The sequence below is a fragment of the Hylobates moloch genome, unplaced genomic scaffold (genome assembly GCF_009828535.3).
Source record: "Hylobates moloch isolate HMO894 unplaced genomic scaffold, HMol_V3 SCAFFOLD_23, whole genome shotgun sequence".
NCBI lineage: Eukaryota > Metazoa > Chordata > Mammalia > Primates > Hylobatidae > Hylobates > Hylobates moloch.
The window spans coordinates 3,471,975-3,497,520 of NW_026652298.1; the positions used below are offsets into that span (position 1 = coordinate 3,471,975).

The following is a 25,546-nucleotide window of genomic DNA, read 5'->3' on the forward strand; positions in this document are numbered from 1 at the left end:
GCTTTGTTTACCTACTCAAGCCTTGGCAATGGCGGGCACCCCTCCCCCACCCTCGCTGCCGCCTTGCAGTTTGATCTCAGACTCCTGTGCTAGCAATGAGTGAGGCTCCGTGGGCGTAGGACCCTCCGAGCTAGGCGCAGGATACAATCTCCTGGTGTGCCGTTTGCTAAGACAATTGGAAAAGCTCAGTGTTAGGGTGGGAGTGACCCAATTTTCCAGGTGCCATCTGTCACCCCTTTCTTTGACTAGGAAAGGGAATTCCCTGACCCCTTGCGCTTCCCGGGTGGGGCAATGCCTCGCCCTGCTTTGGCTCACGCTCGGTGTGCCGTACCCACTGTCCAACACTCCCCAGTGAGACGAACCCAGTACCTCAGTTGGAAATGCAGAAATCACCCGTCTTCTGCGTCGCTTACGCTGGTGGTTGTAGACTGGAGCTGTTCCTATTTGGCCATCTTGGCTCCACCGTAACTCTTAAGAGACCTTTAAAAACTTTTTTAAAAAAGGTTTTTAAGTGCAATTCCTTACTTATGCTTTCTTGGCAAGTTCCAAATTTCTTAATTACATAATTGTTCTCAAAAGTGGTCTTTTAAAATATTATTTTGACTTAAAATAACATTACTCTCTTTGTAAACTGTAACATAGTTATAAAAACAGTTCCATTAATTTTTATCTTTTCAGCCTATAATATTTCATGTTTGACACTTTGAAAATTATTCATTTGAAGTCTGTGATGTGAGTTTGAGTTTAATAACAGGAAATCTAATTAAATTTTTAAATCCCTGGTTAGTCTTTCTCTAAGTGGTCACAAGGACTGCATGACTACAGTTGCCATGTGAATTGCCAGTGTGAGCTCACCACTGTTCCTATTAAAATCAAGTGCCTTTCTCATCTGACTTCTACCTCCCCAGGAAAGAAAATTGAGGAACATTATCAAAGTCTATGGAAAGTGTAACTTTAAAAAGCCTAGTGGTTAGTGACATAAAGTTGTCAGCTAACAGTGAATCAGGAATTTTAACCTTTAAGATAGTAGAACTATGTCCTGTCTTGGTCACTGCTATGTGCCTAGCACCTAGCACAAAACCTGACATATAATGGACACTCAGTATCTGGTGGAATAACTGACTTTCTGAAATATATTTCTCTGGCTGGGCAGAGTGGCTCATGCCTGTAATCCCAGCGCTTTGGGAGGTTTCGATGGGTGGATCACTTGAGGTCAGGAGTTGGAGACCAGCCTGGCCAACAGCAAAACCCTGGTTCTACTAAAAATATACAAATTAGCTGGATGTGGTGGTGCACGCCTGTAGTCCCAGCTACTCAAGAGGCTGAGACGGGAGAATTGCTTGAACTCACAAGGTGGAGGTTGCAGTGAGCTGAGATCATACCACTACACCCCAGCCTGGGTGAGAGAGTGAGACTCAGTCTCAAAAAATAATTAATAAATAAATAAATAAACATATTTCTTTACTCAAGAATTTGAAACCATTCTCATCTCCTGGGAAAGTCCTCAATGATTATTCCACTCTTGATTTCGCTATAGTACTTATGATCTGCCTTATTTATTTAACATGTAGCATTCTATGTCCTTAAATAGATAAATCCTGTTTCTTCAGCTACAGTGGAAGCAAGATCTAAATAAACACCATTGAAGCATTACAGAAGTGGAGGTGGGGAGGCCGGGCACGGTGGCTCACGCCTGTAATCCCAGCACTTTGGGAGGCTGTGGTGGGCGGATCACCTGAGGTCGGGAGTTTGAGATCAGCCTGACCAACATGGAGAACCCCTGTCACTACTAAAAATACAAAATTAGCCGGGCATGGTGGCACATGCCTGTAATCCCAGCTACTCAGGAGGCTGAGGCAGGAGAATCGCTTGAACCTGGGAGGCAGAGGTTGCAGTGAGCTGAGATCGTGCCATTGCACTCCAGCCTGGGCAACAAGAGCAAAAACTCCATCTCAAAAAAACAAACAAACAAACAAAAAAACGGTGGAGGTGGGGGATCTTTTCCAAATTCCACAGCATCCCCTTCCGTCTGACTTGCCCCTCTTAGGTAGGTAAATAGTAGTGAAGGACATACAAATGGATCCTCCCTATGCCCACAGCTAAAATCATTTGTTGTCAGCTAGTGCTATTGAAGGTGGAGTGAACCAATGTTCTGATAAGTTAAGGCATTTAAAAAAAAAAAAAAGGTTCAGATGCACTAATATGTAAAGACTACTGGATTAAGAGGGTGGTAACTAAGATTCTCATTCCACAGTGGTCTACCTCACAGGAGAACTTGAACAAGTCATGCTTCACTACACTTAGCCTTTTAGAAGCATATTTCTTCATCTTTGAAATGAGAAGTTGGATTGGGTAATGTCCAAAAACTATATACTTAAGGATGTTAAAGCCCATGGGCTAGTTCGTCTTTATTTCTTTGCTATCTAGCCCAGTGCCTTACTCATATGCTGTATAGGGGAAAATGAGTTTTTGTTAATACAGCTGATTCTGTGTTAATAGTAAAATATGACCAAGGTTATATGTTTATGGGCATTAATGCTTGCCTTTCAGTAGTATCTAGAAATAGGAAGTTAGGGTAAAACTGCCACATACCTACACAAAAGATGATTTATGTATCACTTATCAAATTGTATTTTATATCAATGCAGCCTAAAAGTATATTAGCTTTTGACAATTATCAAATTGTATTTGATAATTGATATACAAATCAAATATCAATTGTATTTTATATACAGTTGATTATTTGTATATCAATTCAGGGACTATTCTGAAGATAAAAGCCTACCTTTTATCTCCTTAGTTTTTTCATTTCCCTTTTAAATGTCAAATAAAAAGAGAAGTCATGAGCATGGTTTCCCTTGACATTAAAGATTGTAGAAAATCAATACAAAAGGGGAGTAAGATTTTCAGATTCATTTGCTTTCTGGAAAACTTTTTTGGGGTGGGGGTGGGGGGCTGGAGACAGAGTCTCACTCTGTCACCCAGGCTGGAGTGCAGTGGCATGATCTCGGCTCACTGCAACCTCCACCTCCCAGGTTCAAGTGATTCTCCTGCGTCAGCTTCCTGGACTACAAGCATGCACCACCATGCCCAGCTAATATTTTTTTTTTTTTTTTTTTTTAAGTAGAGACAGGGTTTTACCATGTTGGCCAGGCTGGCCTCGAACTCCTGACCTCAGGTGATCCATCTGCCTTGGCCTCTCAAAGTGCTGCAATTACAGGCGTGAGCCACTGCACCCAGCCTTACAAAACATATTTAATGCCCTCTAATTATATTTTGAGACTCGGGTAATAAGTATTACCACCACAGAAAGTAACATAAACACTAAATCATGAGCTAGGCACTATGCTAAGTGCTTTTCATTCTCATTTAGTAACTCTGCGAAGCAGGAACAGTTGTCTCCATTTAATTGTTCAAGGCAACTGAGGTTTAGAGACATTATGTAACATTAAGCAACAGGGACACATACTTACAAAGAGGTGAACAAATTTCATTTGAACAGTCATGTTTATTCATTTATATATGGTCTATGACTGCTTTTCGGCTACAGTGGTAGAAAAGTAGTTGTAATAGAGACTATATGGCCCCAGAGCCTAAAAATAATTACTACTTGGCCCTTTACAGAAAATTTTAGATGACCTCTAGTCTAAACTGTTATGTATACTGCCTCAGTACTATGACATTTGTATAAGTCCCCAAATACCCTTTATTCAAATATCTTCAAGAGTCTATGTTTAATAGACAAATTCCTCAACTGATAATTCAAAGTTCTTCACAATATAGGCACTAACTAACTTACTACCAAGCACTAACAAGTTTTGTCTGTGTTCCAACTCTTACTTTCTGCCCTTACATTCCAAACCTACTATACACTTTCCTCCCTCTACAACCTCATTAATACTGTTCTCATCCTTATCCCTGCCTGTGAAACACCAACCTAGTCTTCATTTCATATGCTGTCTCATTTCTTGATCCCTTTTCTTATTGCCCTCCTTCACTTCCACCTCCCGTTTACTACTGGATGAACTCCTCTTTCTTCCTTTTAACTTTCACAATAATTTGTTCCTTTCTTGCAGCTCTTATAGTATGGTTTTCTCTTTTACCTTTTTTGTACTGCACTCAGAAGCATGTTGAACACACCCTATTGTATGTCAGCGCTGTATGGCTAGGCTCTGGGGATAAATAAGGCATAGTTCTTACACTCAAACTGTAATATTTTATCCTGCCTATTGGATTATAAGAATTTACCAGGGAAAACAAGTCCTATTTATCTTTTAATGTGCTCAATAAATATTGGTGAATTTTAACAGCAAATTTAGTAATGTTCTAAATGATTCTCCAGATTATGCTTTAAACTTTTCTTTAAATCACCTTAATTTGGTGACTTGTTCTTTTTTTTAGAAGAACTGTTAATCTGTTAATTCCCTGTAATTAGAAACCTGAAGAAAGAAAGCTATAGTACGATGATTAACAATTTCTTATATTTTAGTGTGTTCGTAAAATACAGCTAATGAATGTCTTCCTGTCAAGTTAATTTGGAGTTTATCCTGAGTTTATTAAGGATTAGCATCCTGAAGTGTATTGAAACATACTTAAAATGATTATTTCATAATGTTTGAATTGCTTCCAAACTGTATGTTATTTATTCCAAACTCTCTCTCTGATAGGATACCGAGACCTACAGAAGTTAAGAAAACAAGCCCCAGATCAATCACGTTGCTCCTGACCGTGCCTAACCCTCTAGATTCCAAGTCCAATGTTTTCCTGGTACTAGGATGCTAGTAGATCTTAAAAAATGATAATCTAGATCTACACTATCCATTATGGTAGCCACTGGCCACATGTGATTTTAGCTCTTGATATGTGTTTAATTCGAATTTAGATGTGCCATAAGGGTAAAATGCACACTGAATTTCAAAGTATGAAAAAAATGCACACTGAATTTCTTAGTATAAAAAAAAAGTATCTCAATTTTTGTTACATGAAGTGATCTAGAAACACTGGACTAAGTAAAATATTATTAAAATTAATTTTACATATTTCCTTTTATTTAATGTGGCTACTAGAAACTTACATATGGCTCACATATTTCTACTGAACACTGATATATTTAGCAATATACAGGGTATACATTTTATATATATATATATTCTATGTAAATAGTTCATTAAATAATTCCTATAGTAAATATGAGAAACAGGAAACTCATATCCAACTTGGAAAAGTTCAAATGTAATACTTATTAAGAAGTACCGTTCTATTCTTCAGGTACTCTTACCTAGAATGAATTAAGGATATGTAGAAACTCTTATGTTACTTATAAAATAATAGATACTGTAGGTCTCTACAGAGATAATGTAGTGTCCTTATGGTACCTCTAGAGTATAGTATAGAGATACTATAGTATCTCTTTACTATATAGATATATGGAATAAACTACAGAATATCTCTAGACTATGTATTATTTATACTCTATTATCTATATAGTATCTCTATATAGAGAGATAATATACTATATATACTCCATATAGTATACTCTAGAGATGCTATAAGTTTCTATAGTATCTTTATAGTAGAGATAATAGGGAGGGATAATACTATAGGGATGTACTATATACCTATAGTATCTCTAAGTACACAAGTTCCCCCATTAATCATCTGTTTTCAGTTCTTAATCAAATAAGGTATTATGCAGGCTCATCTTTTTATATAAGAATACTCTCATTTTTGAGATGAAAAGAAGTTCTCTTTCTCCTCCTATTGATAATTTCTGCAGCTGTCCCCTCTGCTTATATCTTTTTTGCATAGCTCTCTCTTCTTTACCTCACTTCTTATGGAAGGCTGGTGTTCTGAAATTGGGGAGTGGAAAAGAAGAAAAGACTGAATGCTCCCTATGACTTCATTTTCTCCCTTTTCCCACTACCATGTCCCCAAACATACTGACACACAAAGCAAATATAAATAAATAAATACCCCTGATTCTTTTAGCCTTAAACTTAGGGCCTCATCCTAAACATCTTAAGCTCAGCATCTATTCCAAAGGAACTCTTTAATGATAATGTTTCTTTGTAAAGAGGGAAAAAAGAATATCTGGGGTTTCCTCTGAAATGTAGATGAACCTCACTTCAGTTCTTTGTATACTAAAAAGACCCACCTTTCTCACCCATGTGGCTTTTGTCTTTCCTTGTGTTATGTAATAAGTGATGGGGTAGAAGGATGGGGGGTGGAGCAAGCTACATCATGGAGAGAGGAGGTGGAAGACAGCTGTGGAAAATTTGGATGGTGGAAGACTAGAATCTACTACCATTTACATGCTAATGAAAACCAGAAATGGCCTTTTTTCCCCCGTTTGATCTGATTTGAAACTTTGTGACTTTTCTCTAGTATGTCATTTTACCCCCTGTGTTTTTCTCATTGTTGTTGGCTATAAAAACTCTTTGAAATTCTCAAAATAAATAAAGGAAGGTTTCTTTCAGGAATAGGAGGGCTGAGGACAAGCTGTGAAACCGCATTCTGTTCATAGTGGGTCTATTGGGGTGGAAAACCCACCTCTGAAGTAATAGAGGGTAGAAGCAGGAAAGGAAACAGGTCTGGCCCTGGATCCAGGAAAATAAAGAAATAATTGGAGGTGCAGCTTAGTACTTAGAATTATCCCAGAAGTGAACAACATCAGTAAGGTCTGGGTTTCCACCTAACATAACCTCTTATGAGGGTCTCAGCCTCACATCCATATATCATCTTCTAAAAAAACAAACAAACAAAAAAAAACTTTCAAAACAAAGGCAAGAATCATGACTTTCATATAGGTATAAAATGCAAGTAAAAATTTATTTTACTCATATAAGGGAACAAGGCAGATATTACAACCAGTTCAAACTAAAAGTCAAAACAGCACTAATTCGTGTGAAATAAAGAAATGTAGTGAATTGCAAATAGAGACAAAATTGGGTTTTGGTGGGGAAGGTCTATTAAGTAGAACACAGGACAGAAATTACATGTGTATCAATTGTGTACAACCTAAAAAGAGTTGCCAAGTAGCTAAAAGATAAGGAACTGATCTAAAATCTGATAACCTAGAAGGGGAAGTGTGTGCTAGAGACAATGCAGTTTTCCATTGAAACAAAAATTTTTTTTCTATTCCTTCTCCATTTTGATTAGGAAATAATCTCAGCAAGAGATTATTTGTGATCACAAAATAACATTGGTATGATATTTAGCCTTATCATTTACATAGGTGTCGCAATAGTTAATTTGTCATATACGCTTTCTTGTTTGCTTTGGTGAAAGTTTTTACAAGGAATCTCTGATTGGACTTTTAAGTCTCTTGAGCTAGGAAACCACACCAAAAACTTGCCACTAGATTTAAAATCTAGTAAAAAGATTCAGTAAGTCTGGAGTATGGCCTAAATATCGGTATATTAATAAAACTCAGATAAGTGACATTGATTTCCAGTTGACATTTACTGGCCTAGAAGATGCAAGATTTAAACTACAGAAGTAAAGATGCAACCAAGTTAATATTTTTAAAAATAACAAATTATGACTGATAAACTATACTGTAATTATTTGCTGGGCAAAGCAGTACAAGGACTGAGGTAAATAGAACACATCTTGAGCAGTGAAGGCACTGATAATTCCCCAGGAACTTACCATATAGCATACAATTTTGGTTAATAACACTTTACCCATGAAATTTAACCTTGGGATGGCTAAGCATCTTTTCTGAATTGCCAACTTTTCTCAGAGTTGACAACTATTCCCAAGTAGCTCGTTAATAATAGCATATAAAATAAATCTAATTATTTTTAGCACCTCTCTTTTCACAAAATGAAAGAATGTATCTTTGTGATTTTCCAGAGGCCCTCTAGGGAATCTCAAAGATAATTCTAGGTGCAGTGATATCCTGAAAGTTTTATTTTACATTTAGGATTCAGTTGTGGGAAGGTAAATATCAAAAGTTGTCCGGAGATGTGAACAGTTAGGATAGATAATCACAGGTACCTGAGAAATGATATGTGGCCACTCACTGCAAAGTCACAGTAAAACTTAAATATAGAAGGTAATATGATGGTAAAGAACCTTAGCTCTTACCATTCTCTTTCTCTTTCTGGCACAATCAGTCACTTTACTTGAGGACATAACTATTCTCTTTTTCCTTTAATAAACAAAAACCCAACTCATAACCTTGCATGCAAAGTTTTACCTCTCTGCCACCATTTCTTCTATTCCAGTTTCATTTATGTGTATCTTTTAACCAAAGTGACTGATTCCATAGAGAAACTGGGAGATGGAGAATTGAAAATGGTTACACGTCAGCATTTTAGTAGACTAGCAGATCTCATAAATACACATAACTTTCTATAACTATATGCATTCCTTATACTCCAACTTCTCCAGGTGGCAAAAATTAACATGTTCATTAACCAACCCAGAGATACAGCCTCTCTGTAGCATATGAAAATAAGTAGCAAGAGTATATAAATTTAAAATTTTGCCTGGTAATTATAGTGGAGAAAAGATGTCTTTTCTCACCCATCACATAGGTTCGTCTCCTATAATAAAAGACAGTTAAAAATAGAAAAGCACATATTTATTGTAAGTTTTATGTGATACAGGACCCTTTAGAAATGAAAACCCAAAGAAACAGGAATACTTGTGTATTTTATGCTAAATTTGAAGAAAAAGTACATTGTGTGTGGAAATATGACTGGATAAAGAAGGTATGATCCAATACTAATAAGCTAGAGAGAACTTAGCTAGGCCTGTTTGTTCAGATTCTTAAGTCCATGCCTCTTTGATATTCCTTGCCTCTGGGTGATAGGGCACATGAGTGTCTTATGACTTCTTCCATGGGAAGGCCAGAGAATTATTTTATGGTCTACTTCAAGGTACAAGGGTGGGAGGAGGTCAGAGTGGCCTTCCTTCTCTGTTTCCTCAAATGCCAAGGTGCCATTATTTTAGGGTAGCATGTCCCGAACCCTGTCATTATCAATGGATTAGTATTCTGTCTTACTTAGAAGAGATCTAGGGTTCACAACTAATTGATCACAACCGGTTACAGATTTCATTATTCTTTTTCCACTCCCACAGCTTGACTCCACTAGCCTTAAAAAATAATTTAAAAAATAAGAGATCTGGATATCTAATAAATATCTATTAATTACCTGACGATCTTGGAAGTTAATTTTGAAGGTGACATATTACAAAACATAATTATTGTTAATTGTCAATAATGAATCAATATGGTTAATCGTAAGTTTACATTTTTCATGACTAAACATTAAATAAGTAATTCCGGCTTATTTGATTAGTAAACATGTATAATTAAAAAAATATGCAAGTGGAATAAAAGTCTGTTTATATATTTAACATTGATAAACCAGAGAAAACCTTGCTGTTTTATTAAACCAAAATTATTAGTCTTGTTTGTCAAGATTTACCTACACGATATGAACTTGAAGTCTCAAAATGTTTGTTAGTTGCTCTAAGAGTACTTTTTAAGTACTCTTAAAAAGTACTTGTAGCTTAAAATAATTTCTAGCACACTGAAAGTATTAGAAGTTCCATTTTCTTCTCTGAAAATTTTAAGATTATTCAGTTTACATAATCACTTATTTTTCTCTATAAGCTAATCAGAACAGAGTTCCTTTTTTTTTTTTTTTGAGGCGGAGTCTTGCTCTGTCACCCAGGCCGAAGTGCAGTGGCTGCGATCTCAGCTTACTGCAAGCTCCGCCTCCCGGGTTCATGCCATTCTCCGGCCTCAGCCTCCCGAGGAGCTGGGACTACAGGCTCCCGACACCACGCCCAGCTAATTTTTTGTATTTTTAGTAGAGAGGAGGTTTCACCTTGTTAGCCAGGATGGTCGCGATCTCCCGACCTCGTAATCCGCCCGCCTTGGCCTCCCAAAGTGCTGGGATTACAGGCATGAGCCACTGCACCCGGCCCACAGTTCCTTAAAAAGACTTTATAATCTAATTAATCAGTGCCACCTGGAGGTAGAAAAGCCTTATCTACACGCACAGTAAAGCTTTTCTCTATACAGACATTGATAGACATACAGTCACACAGAGTTTATAACTTCAGTTCTAAACTTTCAGCCGGCTGGGCGCGGTGGCTCACGCTTGTAATCCCAGCACTTTGGGAGGCCGAGGCGGGCGGATCACAAGGTCAGGAGATCGAGACCATCCTGGCTAACACGGTGAAACCCCGTCTCTACTAAAAATACAAAAAATTAGCCAGGCATGGTGGCGGGCGCCTGTAGTCCCAGCTACTCGGAGAGGCTGAGGCAAGAGAATGGCGTGAACCTGGGAGGCGGAGCTTGCAGTGAGCCGAGATGGCGCCACTGCACTCCAGCCTGGGTGACAGAGCGAGACTCTGTCTCAAAAAAAAAAAAAAGAATAAATAAATAAAAATAAAAATAAACTTTCAGCCATGAGTTAATAATACAAAATGATGAAATACCAAAGAGCTGTTCTTTTCTGAGTACAAATTCTTAATTGATTTGAGTCCAAAATAGATTAACAAACTAGATTCTCCATTTTTTCTCACCGAACAGAGAATAGACCTCTATAAACCATTAATCCATTTATGGGGATCATCAGATGGTCAGATTGCAAAACCAATTCCCCAGATTAGTAGAGAGCAAAAGACCAGAGTTAGCAGAGTTCTCTTGCTGCTTTGGATTCACCTTTTAGAGCCAAGAAAAGAGGTATGCAGGCTTAAGCATAAGGTACACCATTTCTTTGATGAAGAAGTTTGCCTGCCTTTGGTTGATACATCTATAGGATGTCTCAAGGGGACCTCCAAAATTGTTAAAAGAAATTTTCCAGAAAAAGATACACTGACTCTAGCACAGATATACAATAAACATGTATTGAAGGATTTTACTCATCTGATATAAGGGAGCCAGGCAAATGTTATAACCAGTTCAAAGGACAAGTCAAACAGCACAAATTTATGTAGGGTAAAGAAATGTTGAGATGAGTTGCAAATTGAGACAAAACTGATTTTTCCAGGACTGAGTTGAGAAGGGAGTCACATCTATGAGAGAGGACAGACTATATATCTCTCAATTATAGTTGATTCTCCTTATTCACAGTTACGTTCTTTAAAGTCACTATGAAACAGTAAATTAGCAGGAATTCTTATTCCTCGGGATATACATGGTTAGGTTCCTGCAGGCCTCTGGTGGCATAGTTTGTCATCTGACCAGTACATAACCTTGTTTTGTATGTGTTTTTGTTTAAAGACACCTTATTTAATACAGTTAATTCATCAACATTGAACTCACAGCCAACAGCACTGTAACTCATGCCTAAACAAAGCTTATCTGAAACACATATTGGCACATCACAGCTTTCTTGGAACACTAGATAACATTTCAGCACAGTGTTTGGGGACCATTTTAAACAGTGAAATTACCAAAAAGCAGCACAGAAATGCAAAAAATTGGCACTAAATAGAGCACAAAAAGTATGCTTGTTTACAGTATGAGGGCTGAAACAAGAAGACAGAGCATATCCTGCTTCACCTCATTTAGAAATGTGTGTTATGGGACTAAAATTTTTTGACATTCTCCACATGTCACAAATGATCACAGAAGCACCATGGGCATTGATTTAGGAGTCACAAATAAACTTTAGGTGAATTCACGAAAGATTTTTTTTTTTCATACATAGCTTTTTCCTCCCAATGTTTAATCCTGGATCCTTTCTGTGGCTAGGAAAGTACTGCTAAGGCGTGAACACGAGAGAGAATTACATATGGTGGCTTAGTGACGTTCCTGGTATATTATAGGTTAAATAGGATTCTGAGAATCCCTATAAGTAGCTTGCAAATCTCTGGGAGTGGTTTTTGGCTATTTGTGTAGTTTTTTTCTCCAGAAAAATGTGTTCTAAATTTCTAATGACTGATTTTCAGATGTACTTTTGGAACACAAAAGCTGGAGTAATGGATTACTACCTTGGTTTGTTTTGTGGCAAATGCTGAATAGTTCCAACTACTGCTTTGAAAATAATAGTAATATTATGTAGCAAGTATATTATTTGAAAAGATAAAATTTCAGGGGGCCGTTGACTGTCACATCAAAGCAGTATTTTGGGGTTTGAGAGGTGGCACAGCTACAGCAGGTGTAGAGTATTACTAATCTAACAAATATTTCAGGTGCCTCATGTTTTCACTTTATTTGCTTGTTTAATTCACTTTATATAAATTTCATGGAAAGACTTGCTTTGCCAGTGTATCCGAAACCGCTGTTATTTCTCCACAGTATTTTCTATAGAAGATCTAGGATACTTTTACATTATTCTGAACCATTTACCCCCTACTGTACCCCACCCCCATATTTACCTAATTGGTAATTTCAAAGAGACTTTTAAAGTGAAATTCCTAAAAAGCTATTTTTCTTTTCTCCTTCTTAAAATTATATGTTAGGGTTATGCTCTGCTTTCAGCCAGATATAATATGGGTACATAGCTTGGTGAAGAATCTTGAAACCTTCCAAGTACCAGTGTACCTTGCTTTGGCCTCCCAAAGCTTTGCTCTTCTGATCCCATGCTTCAGTTGGAAGTGACTGTCAGTTACGTCAGTTTGTGCCAAATTATGTAGTACTTGTTCTGTGCACAAATGGAGAGTAGGAAAAATCATTTAGCTGTTCACTTGCAAACTCATGTCAGGGTTTGAGATTAGGTTATTGGAGAAGAAAGACCTTTCACAGAACATCAATCAAGGTTACTTGAGGTAAAACATTTCACAGGCAATAAAAGAACTGATGGATGTTTGTATTTTTGTATTACTGAACAATAAATGATTCTGTATAAAAATGAATGGAATTGATTTTATTTTTCTGTCTTATATGTGAAATTCATAAGTTAATTGTGGCCTGGTTTTGTTCAGAAGTTGGAGTTTTTTGGCATTTGAAAAGATGATTATATCGTTTATATCATAGGAAATAGAATATTCCACTCACAATGTGGAGATCTACAAAATAAACTGGCATATTTCAGAAAAAGAAATTAGGCATGGGATGTTAAAGATCACATTTTAAGTTAAGTTTACTACAGCATTTTCCAAAGGTACTTCTCTGATACTAGGGCATAAAGTTCAAACTATTTTTGTGAAAGCGTTTCAGTGTGTGAAACAGCAAAGGGAGTCAGTTTCTCATCATTTAGGTGCTGGTAGTTGGGTTTGTGGCAAATCTGTGCCACATGGCTACTGTCCTCTAGAAAGTGACGGCAGCACTGGGAGCTTTACCCATCCCTGGTGCAGCTGCCTTGGGCTCCATTGCTTTGATCTTCTTCTGTTGCACAGCTGGGAAGAGCAAGGGGCTGGTTTTCAGTACCCTAATAGGACAACATATGGGACCATTATGATTGTAGACTATACCTTCATTTTATATAAGCATTCTTCAGAGAGTGCAAGTATTTTCACTTCCATGTTCCCATTCAGAAAAATAAGTTTGGGCTCTTTCTTTTAAAAAAAAATTATTTTAGGGTTAAAGACCTAGAAATGTAAACATTTAATATCTACATTTTATTTCTAGCAAAATACATTCTTTCGTTTTAGCAACAAGTGTCAAATAGGAAGTAGAAAAGATGAGTATAATTCGTCTAACTTACCTGTTCTTAAGCACACATGCTTAATGTCCTTTCAAGTGTTATTCTTAGAGTTTTATCTTTTTAGCTCAGCTTCACTGTTTGCTCAAGTAACCTTTATATTCGAGTACAGTGGGACCAGTAAATTTGTTCATCCAGGTACTGTAACATAAACACCTTGGAGGAGGATGCTTGGAAATGTGATCAGATTCTTAACAGTATCTCAAAAAACAGCAAATTTTTATTACGATGACAGCCCTACATAGTAGAAAAGTTTTCTGAATAATGAATAGAAAATCCAAAGAGAGATGTATGTGGATTCTTAGTCTCTATTGTGAATTGTCATTGGACTTCCTCATATGCTCCTTTGCGTTTAGAGAAGCACAGTTGCATGTGCAACTTTGGAAACAAAGTTGTTTGCCACAGAAAAATGGGAAGATAGATAATAAATTTTTTGCCCTACACATCCTAACAATCATGAGTGGTCAGTGGTAATTATATAGAGATGGATCCTATTAGCAAATGCAGGCTTCTTCTCTGTGTATTTTTGTTTGTTTTTCACAGGGTGCTTTGCCTATCCACATTCCAATCTCTCTGTCATGATACTTCTATTTATTGTTATCACCATCAACAGCAACTGTAAGCTGGCTCACAATTCCCAGGAGCCAGCTCACTCCTTAGTTACCAGGAGAAAACCCAAAGTAGTTGTTCTTTTATGTGTATAAAACTTCATTCTTCTCACATTGCAGTGACCCTGACCACATTTTGAAACTCCATAACCAGAATAGATATTAGATCTGTGTCTGAGATCTGATACCCTGGCGGCTGAAAGGGTAATTGAGTGAATGAGAGAGTGATTATCAGTTTTGTGTTTGTGTGTATATTACTAGTTCCTAGATACTTGAGTGCTTTCTCATTTCTTCTGCAGTTTCTTTCCTAATGTCTTTATTAACCTGGAGAGTGTGTGTTGGGAGGTAATAAGAGGAGAGAGAACTTAGGTTTCTTACCTATCATTTGGCAAGAAAAGATTATGGAGGTCATGGGTTAATTTTCCAGCTATCATTTTAACCAAATACAGAATCTACACTAGAAACCATTTCCTTCCTCATAATTGTGGGAGAGCACATAGGGAACATAATTTTATTTTACAGGGATTCTTAAAGTCTTTTCAACATATTTTTTCAAATAAAAGGAAATGAATGAAATAGATAAAACCTGTAACTGCAGGATATTTTTAAAGAAATGCAGTTTTATTAATAAAGTACTTAGGTGTTAAAGTCCATCTTGGTTAAAATCCTGGTTTTGCCACTTATTAGCCCTGTGACCTTAGGCTGTTTATTTTCTCAATATTTTTTCCTTTAAGTTAATGTAAAATTAAGATATATATATTATAATGCCTTCCGTATAGCCATGCAACCTATAAACTCCGCACATAAAATTTCAATAAAAATACATTTCAAGCACTCAGCATGGGGACTAGAACATACTACCTAGTACACCAGGAATGCTCTTGCCTCAGGGGCCTTTGCAATTACTGTTCTCTGCCTACTTCTCAGGGAGGGAGGTCTCCCCTGTATACCCCATCTAAAATGTTTTCTCCTAGGTTAGATTATAGCTAGCTATACCCGAAACATCACAGATTCAAATTTAATGGGCTCTAATGTAATGGAAATTTTATAGAGACATGTTGCTACGAAGTTGTGAGTCAAATTTGAGGACCAAATAATACTTAACATTTATTGAGTGCCTACTGTAAACCACAAGAGACAATGTAGCATAATAGGTAAGGCAAAGCCTCCAGAATCTGGCCGTCTATGTTTAAATCCTGATTCTGCCCCTTCTTGGCTGAGTGACCTTATGCTAGTTGCCTAACCTCTCTGAGCCTCACTTTACTCACCTGTACAAGGGGAATAATATTACTTCATATAAAGGTTTTAGGAAAAGTAACTTTCTCATAGAACTCAATAAATGATTGTTAAGTCAGTTGCTTTCTAAGCACTTTACATGAATTATCACATCGTTATGAAGTACAAGACATGTACTTTAATCCTCATGACAACCTTATGAAAGACAAACTTTTCTTATGCCCTTTAGTAAATTTTTTGAAATGGAGATAACTACTTGTTAACGTACGTACTTTATAAGTCCAGATTCTCTTAAAGTAAGCTATAGCTTTGTAACTTTAATGGATAAGAAAGTTCTCAAAACATATATTCTACTCTGAAAGTAAGGTTATGTTGAGCAAGTAAATTAATATTTTCTCTCCTGGATTCTGATGTTTCATTTGCTTTCCTGCTTCCCCATTTCCTTATAGTTATTGGACTTTCTTTGGAGATGGAGTTCCAGCAGTTGGGAATGTAATATTCTCTTATGGATAAAGTAGATTAAAATTTTAAATTAAAATACTCTGTTAAATGTTGTTACTTTCCTTTGTGAACAGTAGCAGTAGTATACTTTGATGAGTTGAGTTTCATAGGTTTAACTTTTGTGGTAAAACTAATACTAACTAAGGGACTATTGAAATGTAAGCTTTGTGGCAGAAAGTACTATACTTACCAAGATCAAGAAGCTCATTTAATTAGACTATATAATAATCACATTTTGGACATTTTATATATGACTGCATGATACAGCCATGAATTAGATGTTTCAAGATTAGTTATTTGAATAAAGTCCTGAGAGAAGAATAAATTACAGGTGTGGGAAAATGGATTTTATGAAGAAAAGTGAATGTTATAGGGGTTGCCTAGCTTAGGGAATAAAAGAATGACTTAATTACATTTTTAAGGAGGAGGATGTTGATTTGTTTCCCATGTTTTAGGAGAACTAAAGAATAGGACTTAATGCAGAAAACGTGGACATACATATACCCAGTTTTCAAAATTACAAAATGCTGGAATGGCTTTGGAAGGAAAACATAAATACTCAGAAGAGAACAGACAGCTTTGATTAGTGGCCCTTACTTTTTTATGCACAAAAATCTCCTGGAATTGATAAAGCGTAGTTTCCTGGGCCCCTACCAGAGATTCTGATCTAGTGGGCCTTTGGTCAGGCCTAACAATTTGTGCTCTTTATCAGGTACTCCCATCTGAGTCCAATTAGTGCAGATAGCCCTTGAAATAAATGTTGAAAATCAATTTTTGAGTTTAATCAGTAGCCTGTCCAAGACCAGGGGATTGAACCAAGTAACCTCTCATGGTCCACTTCAGCTATGTAGTACACACATGCACCCACACACACGTACATATATATACGTTTACATATTTTTCTATATCCCTTTGGAAGAGTTCCAAACTCTTGTAAAGAAACCAACTTTTAGAAGAATAGTGAGGTTGGTTATAATGTTCATCGCTCTTCATTGCAGCTATTTTAAAGGCCTATGTTAAACCACATAGAGTAATGGAAATTTTTACATAATACATAGATATCAGTAATTGAGCAAGGTGAAATTGAATCGTAGTTTACATCTTTAACTTGAGATATGGTAAACTGCAGGCAATCTTTTGGACCCTTTTCTCACAGAGGATTATAAGAGAACAAATAGTAAGTATATCTCAGATGTGTTGACATATGCTCTTGATGATAAATGAACATTAAGTTATAAAAGCTGGCCTCTGCTTGCTATGCTCTTCAGGTATCCTCTTTAATTCTGTTTCTGTGGATTTGTCTTTGTTTTTTCCTCCTAGGATGGAGCTATGACGTTGAAGAGAGGAAGGTTCCAAAACCCAAGTCCAAGTCTTATGGTGCAAACTTTTCTTGGAACAAAAGAACAAGAGTGTCCACAAAATAGGTTGGCACTGACTATATCTGTGCTTGACTGTGAATAAAGTCAGCTGTGCAGTATTTATAGTCCATGTATAATACATCTCTTAATCTCCTAATAAATTTGACCTTTAAACTACAGATACATTTTGTGGTGTCTATTTTAAATGTTTTTTGATGTCTCAAATTGAGCATGTTTCAATTTCCTATATATAGAGGAGATTTGAGGTGATCATACCTTTGGGAAGTCTTGGTACTTAGAATCTATTAACAGGAATGCTTGAAATCAGCTGGAACATTGAAGTTTTATATTTGTTTTTTATAGCCATTCTCAAGTTAATATTGTTTATAAATCACCAGCCAACATTATTAAAATGTCATCTTAGAAATGGTTTTATCATAGGTAGAGAAGTACACGATAACACTGCAGTCTTATAAACTTAAACCCCTATCTTGTTATTATTAAAGTTCTCTTCTTTTAATTACAACTTTATAATTTACTAAGGTACTTTGAGCCTGAATGAATTGCATTTCATAGTAATCTCTGCCCAGAAATCAACACTTCATGATTATGAGGAGTTCAGGTAAAGATTTCATATTCTTAGGAATTAAGACTCAGACAAAATAAAAATCAGTTCATTCACGGGGATTTGTAATATTCACTGTTTTTTTTGTTTTTTGAAATATAAGTAGATATATGCTTTTATGGTTAATCATTTAGGTCATACATTATGAGTTAAACACATGCTTTGTTTGGCTATTCAAAGAACACTTTCTATACTAACCCTCATAATAACCCTATTAGCAGAAACTATTATTTTACCCATTTTGCAAAGAAAAGACAAAAATCAAGGCTGAAAATGATTAACTAGCCTGCTCAAGATCACACAGGTCATGCGCTGTGGCTCATGCCTGTGATCCCAGCTATGCAGAAGACTGAGGTGGGAGAATCACTTGAAGCCAGGAGTTCGAGACCAGCTTGAGCAACATAGCAAGGCGCCATCTCTAAAAATATATAAATAAATAATTTTTAAAATAAATAAATTAGCATGGCATAGTGGCATTCGTGTGTAGTCAGCTACTCGGAAGGCTGAGGCAGGAGGATCACTTCACCTCAGGAGGTCAAGGCTGTGGTGAGCTATCATCATGCCACTGTACTCCAGCCTAAGCAACAGAGTAAGACCCTGTATCTTTAAAAAAAAAAGTAACGCAAGTCCTAAGTGCCAAATCTGGGACTTGAACTTATGTCTGTCTTCAAAACTCATAATCTATTTTTAGTTCTGAAAATAATTAAAAATAGCTACTGGAGTTAATGTCAGATGATTTCTTAGGATTTTTAATGTTATTTGATGTTTCAAAAGTTATAAACTAAATATACATTTTCTTACAACTGCATTTCTGAAAACAATAGCTCTCATTGACATAGTTTTGGAGAGCATATTGGCAGCCTTTTTTCAAAATGTTAACTTCATATTCCATTTAATTTGAAAAATGCACTTACAGGCAAATAGCCAAATAGCCTGTAGATATACAGAGGTAAATGTCCAAAGATGTTTATTGTAAAATTGTTTCTAGTAGCTAAAATGTCGAAACAATCTGAACATCTATTAAAGGCAGAATAGAGTTCAAGAGTATGATACAGCTATTTAAAACAACAACAAAAAAGTGTATTAGCTTTCTGGAATGAAGTTCAAGGTATATTGCTAAGTGAAAAACACCAAGAATAGTAGATAACATGTGGGGGTGAAGTGAGGCAGCAGATGCTTACATATATGTACCTGGAATATTTTAGAGAAGATATATAAGAAATTTTTTTATGGCTTATATTCTTCACATATATATATATATATATATATATATGAACCCTTAAATTTTTAACATTAGGTATATCTCCTAATCTATCCTCCCCCCCTCCCCACCCCACAAAAGGCCCCAATTGTGTGATTTCCCCATTGTTCAATTCCCACCTATGAGTGAGAACATGCAGTGTTTGGTTTTTCATCCTTGCGATAGTTTACTGAGAATGATGGTTTCCAGCTTCATCCATGTCCCTACAAAGGACATGAACTCATCATATTTTATAGCTGCATAGTATTCCATGGTGTATATGTGCCACATTTTCTTAATCCAGTCTATCATTGTTGGACATTTGGGTTGGTTCCAAGTCTTTGCTATTGTGAATAGTGCCGCAGTAAACATACGTGTGCATGTGTATTTATAGGAGCATAATTTATCATCCTTTGGGTATATACCCAGTAATGAGATGGCTGGGTCAAATGGTATTTCTAGTTCTAGATCCCTGAGGAATCGCCACACTGACTTCCACAATGGTTGAACTAGTTTACAGTTCCACCAACAGTGTAAAAGTGTTCCTATTTCTCCACATCCTCTCCAGCACCTGTTGTTTGCTGACTTTTTAATGATTGATTGCCATTCTAACTTGTGTGAGATGGTATCTCATTGTGGTTTTGATTTGCATTTCTCTGATGGCCAGTGATGATGAGCATTTTTTCATGTGTCTTTTGGCTGCATAAATGTCTTCTTTTGAGGAGTGTCTGTTCATATCCTTCACCCACTTTTTGATGGGGTTTTTTTTTTCTTGTAAATTTGCTTGAGTTCATTATACATTTGGATATTAGCCCTTTGTCAGATGAGTAGATTGCAAAAATTTTCTCCCATTCTGTAGGTTGCCTGTTCACTCTGATGGTAATTTCTTTTGCTGTGCAGAAGCTCTTTAGTTTAATTAGATCCCATTTGTCAATTTTGGCTTTTGTTGCCATTGCTTTTGGTGTTTTAGACATGAAGTCCTTGCCCATGCCTATGTCCTGAATGGTATTGCCTAAGTTTTCTTCTAGGGTTTCTATGGTTTCAGGTCTAACATTTAAGTCTTTAATCCATCTTGAATTAATTTTTGTATGGGGTGTAAGGAAGGGATCCAGTTTCAGCTTTCTGCATATGGCTAGCCAGTTTTCTCACCACCATTTATTAAATAGGGAATCATTTCCCCATTTGTTTTTGGGATATCACCACCGATCCCAGAGAAATACAAACTACCATCAGAGAATACTGTAAACACCTCTACGCAAATAAAATAGAAAATCTAGAAGAAATGGATAAATTCCTCGACACATATACCCTCCCAAGACTAAACCAGGAAGAAGTTGGATCTCTGAATAGACCAATAACAGGCTCTGAAATTGAGGCAATAATTAATAGCTTACTAACCAAAAAAAGTCCAGGACCAGATGGATTCACAGCCGAATTCTACCAGAGGTACAAGAAGGAGCTGGTACCATTCCTTCTGAAACTATTCCAAGCAATAGAAAAAGAGGGAATCCTCCCTAACTCATTTTATGAGGCCAGCATCATCCTGATACCAAAGCCTGGCAGAGACACAACAAAAAAGAATTTTAGACCAATATCCCTGATGAATATTGATGCAAAAATCCTCAATAAAACTACTGGCAAACTGAATCCAGCAGCACATCAAAAAGCTTATCCACCATGATCAAGTGGGCTTCATCCCTGGGATGCAAGGCTGGTTCAACATATGCAAATCAATAAATGTAATCCAGCATATAAACAGAGCCAATGACAAAAACCATATGATTATCTCAATAGATGCAGAAAAGGCCTTTGACAAAATTCAACAACCCTTCATGCTAAAAACTCTCAATAAATTATTGATTGGATGTATCTCAAAATAATAAGAGCTATCTATGACAGACCCACAGCCAATATCATACTGAATGGGCAAAAACTGGAAGCATTCCCTTTGAAAACTGGCACAAGAGAGGGAGGCCCTCTCTCACCACTCCTATTCAACATAGTGTTGGAAGTTCTGGCCAGGGCAATCAGGCAAGAGAAGGAAATAAAGGGTATTCAATTAGGAAAAGAGGAAGTCAAGTTGTCCCTGTTTGCAGATGACATGATTGTATATCTAGAAAACCCCATTGTCTCAGCCCCAAATCTCCTTAAGCTGATAGGCAACTTCGGCAAAGTCTCAGGATACAAAATCAATGTACAAAATCACAAGCATTCTTACACACCAATAACAGACAAACAGCCAAATCATGAGTGAACTCCCATTCACAATTGCTTCAAAGAGAATAAAATACCTAGGAATCCAACTTACAAGGGATGTGAAGGACCTATTCAAGGAGAGCTACAAACCACTGCTCAATGAAATAAAAGAGGACACAAACAAATGGAAGAACATTCCATGCTCATGGGTAGGAAGAATCAACATCATGAAAATGGCCATACTGCCCAAGGTAATTTATAGATTGAATGCCATCCCCATCGAGCTACCAATGACTTTCTTCACAGAATTGGAAAAAACTACTTTAAAGTTCATATGGAACTAAAAAAGAGCCTGCATTGCCAAGTCAATCCTAAGCCAAAAGAACAAAGCTGGAGGCATCACGCTACCTGACTTCAAACTATACCACAAGGCTACAGTAACCAAAACAGCATGGTACTGGTACCAAAACAGAGATATGGACCAATGGAACAGAACAGAGCCCTCAGAAATAATGCCGCATATCTACAACCATCTGATCTTTGACAAACGTGACAAAAAGAAGAAATTCTTAATGGTGACTTTAATGGATGCCTTTGGTTGTGGGAAAGGGGGAGGTCTTTTACATTTACTTCTGCTTTTAATACACTGGTTAAATTATTACCATACAGATGTAATATATATTTTTATAATTATATACATACACACAGATGAAGAAAACCCACTACATTTCGTATGTTGGCCATCTTAAGCCTTACTTGACTAATATACATTTTAATAATTACTATTTTAGAATTTTATTTCAGATGAAAGGTAAACTTCTAAGAAATAAAGTAAACCTATTAAGTTACCCAGTTTTGCTGGACCCTTTCCTTACACCATATACAAAAATTAACTCAAGATGGATCAAAGACTTAAATGTAAAACCCAGAACTATAAAAACCCTAGGCAATACCATTCAGGACACAGGCAGGGGCAAAGATTTCATGACAAAAACGCCAAAAACAATTGCGACTAAAGCAAAAATTGACAAATGGGATCTGATCAAACAGCTTCTGCACAGCAAAAGAATCTATCATTGGAGTAAACAGACAACCTACAGAATGGGAGAAAAATTTTGCAATTTATCCATCTGACAAAGGACTAATATCCAGAGTCTACAAGGAACTTAAGTTTATAAGGAAAACCCCCATTAAAAAGTGGCCAAAGGACATAACAGACACTTCTCAGAAGACACACATGCAGCCAACAAACATGAAAATAAGATCAACATCACTGGTCATTAGAGAAATGCAAATCGAAATCACAGTGAGATACTATTTTATGCCAGTCAGAATGGCTACTATTAAAAAGTTAAAAAAACAACAGATGCTGGTAAGGTTGTGGAGAAAAAGGAGTGCTTTCACACTCTTGGTAGGAGTTTACATTAGTTCAACCGTTGTGGAAGACAAAGTAGTGATTCCTTAAAGATGTAGAGGCAGAAATACCATTTGACCCAGAAATTTCATTACTGGGTATATACCCAAAGGAATATAAATCATTTTATTATAAAGATACATGCATGTGTGTGTTCATTGCAGCACTATTCACAATAGCAAAGACATGGAATCAACCTAAATGTCCGTCAGTGATAGACTGGATAAAGAAAATGTACATACACACCCTGGCATACTATGGAACCATAAAAAACAATGAGATCATGTCCTTTGCAGAGCCATGGATGGAGTTGGAAACCATTATCTTCAGCAAACTAACAAAAGAACAGAAAACCAAACACTTCATGTTCTCACTTATAAGTGGGAGCTGATAGACGAGAACACATGGCAGGGAACAACACACACTGGGGCCTATTGGTAAGGACTGGGGAAGGAGAGCATCAGAAAGAATAGCTAATGGATGCTGGGTGTAATACCTAGGCAACGGGATGATCTGCAGAAACCACCATGGCACATGTGTACTTATGTAACAAATCTGCACATCCTGCACATGTACCCCTGAACTTAAAAGTTGAAGGAAAAAAAACCATCCCAAAGCCAAAAGTAAATAAAATACTGTCTTCAAGTAGTGCTCTTAACATAACTTCCGGCCAGGCACAGTGGCTCACGCCTGTAATCCCAGCACTTTGGAAGGTTGACGTGGCAGCATCACTTGAGCCCAGGAATTCAAGATAAGCCTGGGCAACATAGTGGGACCCTCTCTACAAAGAAAAAAAAATTGTTCGGTTTTGGAAAAATCCACAAATACATGGAAATTAAACAACATGCTCCTGAACACCCAATGAATCAAAGAAATTAAGGGGGAATTCACCTTTTGCCAGACATGATGGCTCACACCTGTAATCCCAGCACTTTTGGAAGCCAAGGCAGGAGTATTGCTTGAGCCCAGGAGTTCAGACCAGCCTGAGCGACATGGCAACAGGCCAATATGTCTGATATGGGCATACGCCCATCTCTACAGAAAATAAAATTAGCCAGGCCTGGTGGTGTGTGCCTGTGGTCCCAGCTATTCAGGTGGCTGAGTTGGGAGGATTACTTGAGCCCAGGAGGTTGAGGCTGCAGTGAGCCATGTTCAGGTCACTGTACTCCAGCCTGGGTGACAGAACAAGACCCTGTCTCAAATATATATATATATATTTTTTCAAATGAAATTGGACATAAACATACCATGCAGCAAAAATCAGTTCTAAGAGGGAAGGATATAGCAATAAATGCCTACATCAAAAAAGAAAGATCTCAATTAATGACACCCCAGGAAAGTATAAAAAGAACAAATTAGACCCAAAGTTAGTAGAAGGAGGAAATAATAAAAATCAGAACAGAAATGAAGTAGATACTAGAAAAACAATAGAAAACAACAAAACCAAGAATTGGTTTTTTGAAAAGATAATGTTTATAAACCCTTAGCTAGACTAAGAAAAAAAGAAGACTCAAAGGAGTGATATTACAATTGATACCACAGAAATACAAAGGCTCATAAAAGACCACTATGAATAATTACACACTAACAAATTGGATAACCTAGAAGTAATCAATTTCTAGACACATACAACATATCAAGGCTGAACGAAAAAAAATAGAAAATGTCAACAAATCAATGAGTACGAAAATTGAATCAGCAGTAAAAAGTCTCCCATCAAAGAAAATCCAAGTAACTAATGGCTTCACTACTGAGTTCTACTAAGCATTCAAAGAATTAATATAAATCCTCAAACTCTTCCTGAAAACTGAATAGGAGGGAATACTTCCCAAATCATTTTACAAGGCCGGCATTACCCTGATATCAAAGCCAGGCAAAGACACTATAAGAAAAGAAAATTACAGGCCAGTTTCCCTGATGAACACAGATGTAAAAATTCTCAACAAAGTACTTACAAAACAAATTCAATCACACATTTAAAGGATTGTAAATCATGATCAAGTGGGATTTATCACTGGGATGCAAGGATGGTTCAACATATGTAAATCTAAAAATGTGATATACCACAGTAACAGAATGAAGGACAAAAACCATATGATCATCTCCACAGATGTCAAAAAACATTTGACAAAGTTTAACACCTGTTCAAGATAAAGGCTCTCAACAAATTAGGTATAGAAAGAATGTACCTCAACATAATAAAGGCCATACATGAGAAGCCCACAACTAACACATACTCAACAGGGAGAAGTTGAAAGCTTTTTTCCAGAGATCAAGAACAAGACAAGGATGTTCACCCTTGCCACTTCTATTCAACATAGAAGTTGTAGCCAGATCAGTTAGGCAAGAGAAAAAGTATAACATCCAAATTGGAAAGGAAGAAGTTAAATTATCCCAATTTTTTTTGCATATTCTGTCCATGCCCCCTGCCCCCAATCTCTCTGTCTCTACACATGCACGCACACACACAGTCATGTGTTGCTTAATGACAGGGATATGTTCTGATAAATGGGTCGTCATTAGGCAATTTCATCTTTGAACATCATAGAGTGTGCTTACACAAGCCTAGATAGTAGATAGCCTACTACATACCTAGGCTATATGGTATAGCCTATTGCTCCTAGGCTACAAACCTGTACAGCATGTTACTATAAGAATAATACAGTAGGCAGTTGTAACCCAATGGGAGGTATTTGTGTATCTAAACATATCTACCCATAGGAAAGATATAGTAAAAATATAGTATAAAAGATGA

At 36.7% G+C, this 25,546-nt stretch overlaps 1 protein-coding gene across 2 annotated transcripts in view; it reads left to right on the top strand.

The window, feature by feature from the left end:
• Nucleotides 1–17,495, top strand: part of NDUFS4 (NADH:ubiquinone oxidoreductase subunit S4) — a 132,274-nt gene extending 114,779 nt beyond the window's left edge. For both annotated transcript variants that reach the window (XM_032144636.2, XM_032144637.2), the window contains one exon: nucleotides 17,279–17,495. In XM_032144636.2, coding sequence (XP_032000527.1) covers nucleotides 17,279–17,382 — 104 coding nt within the window. In that variant the 3' untranslated portion in view covers nucleotides 17,383–17,495. The remainder of the gene's footprint in view (nucleotides 1–17,278) is intronic.
• The last annotated feature ends 8,051 nt before the right edge of the window (nucleotides 17,496–25,546 follow it).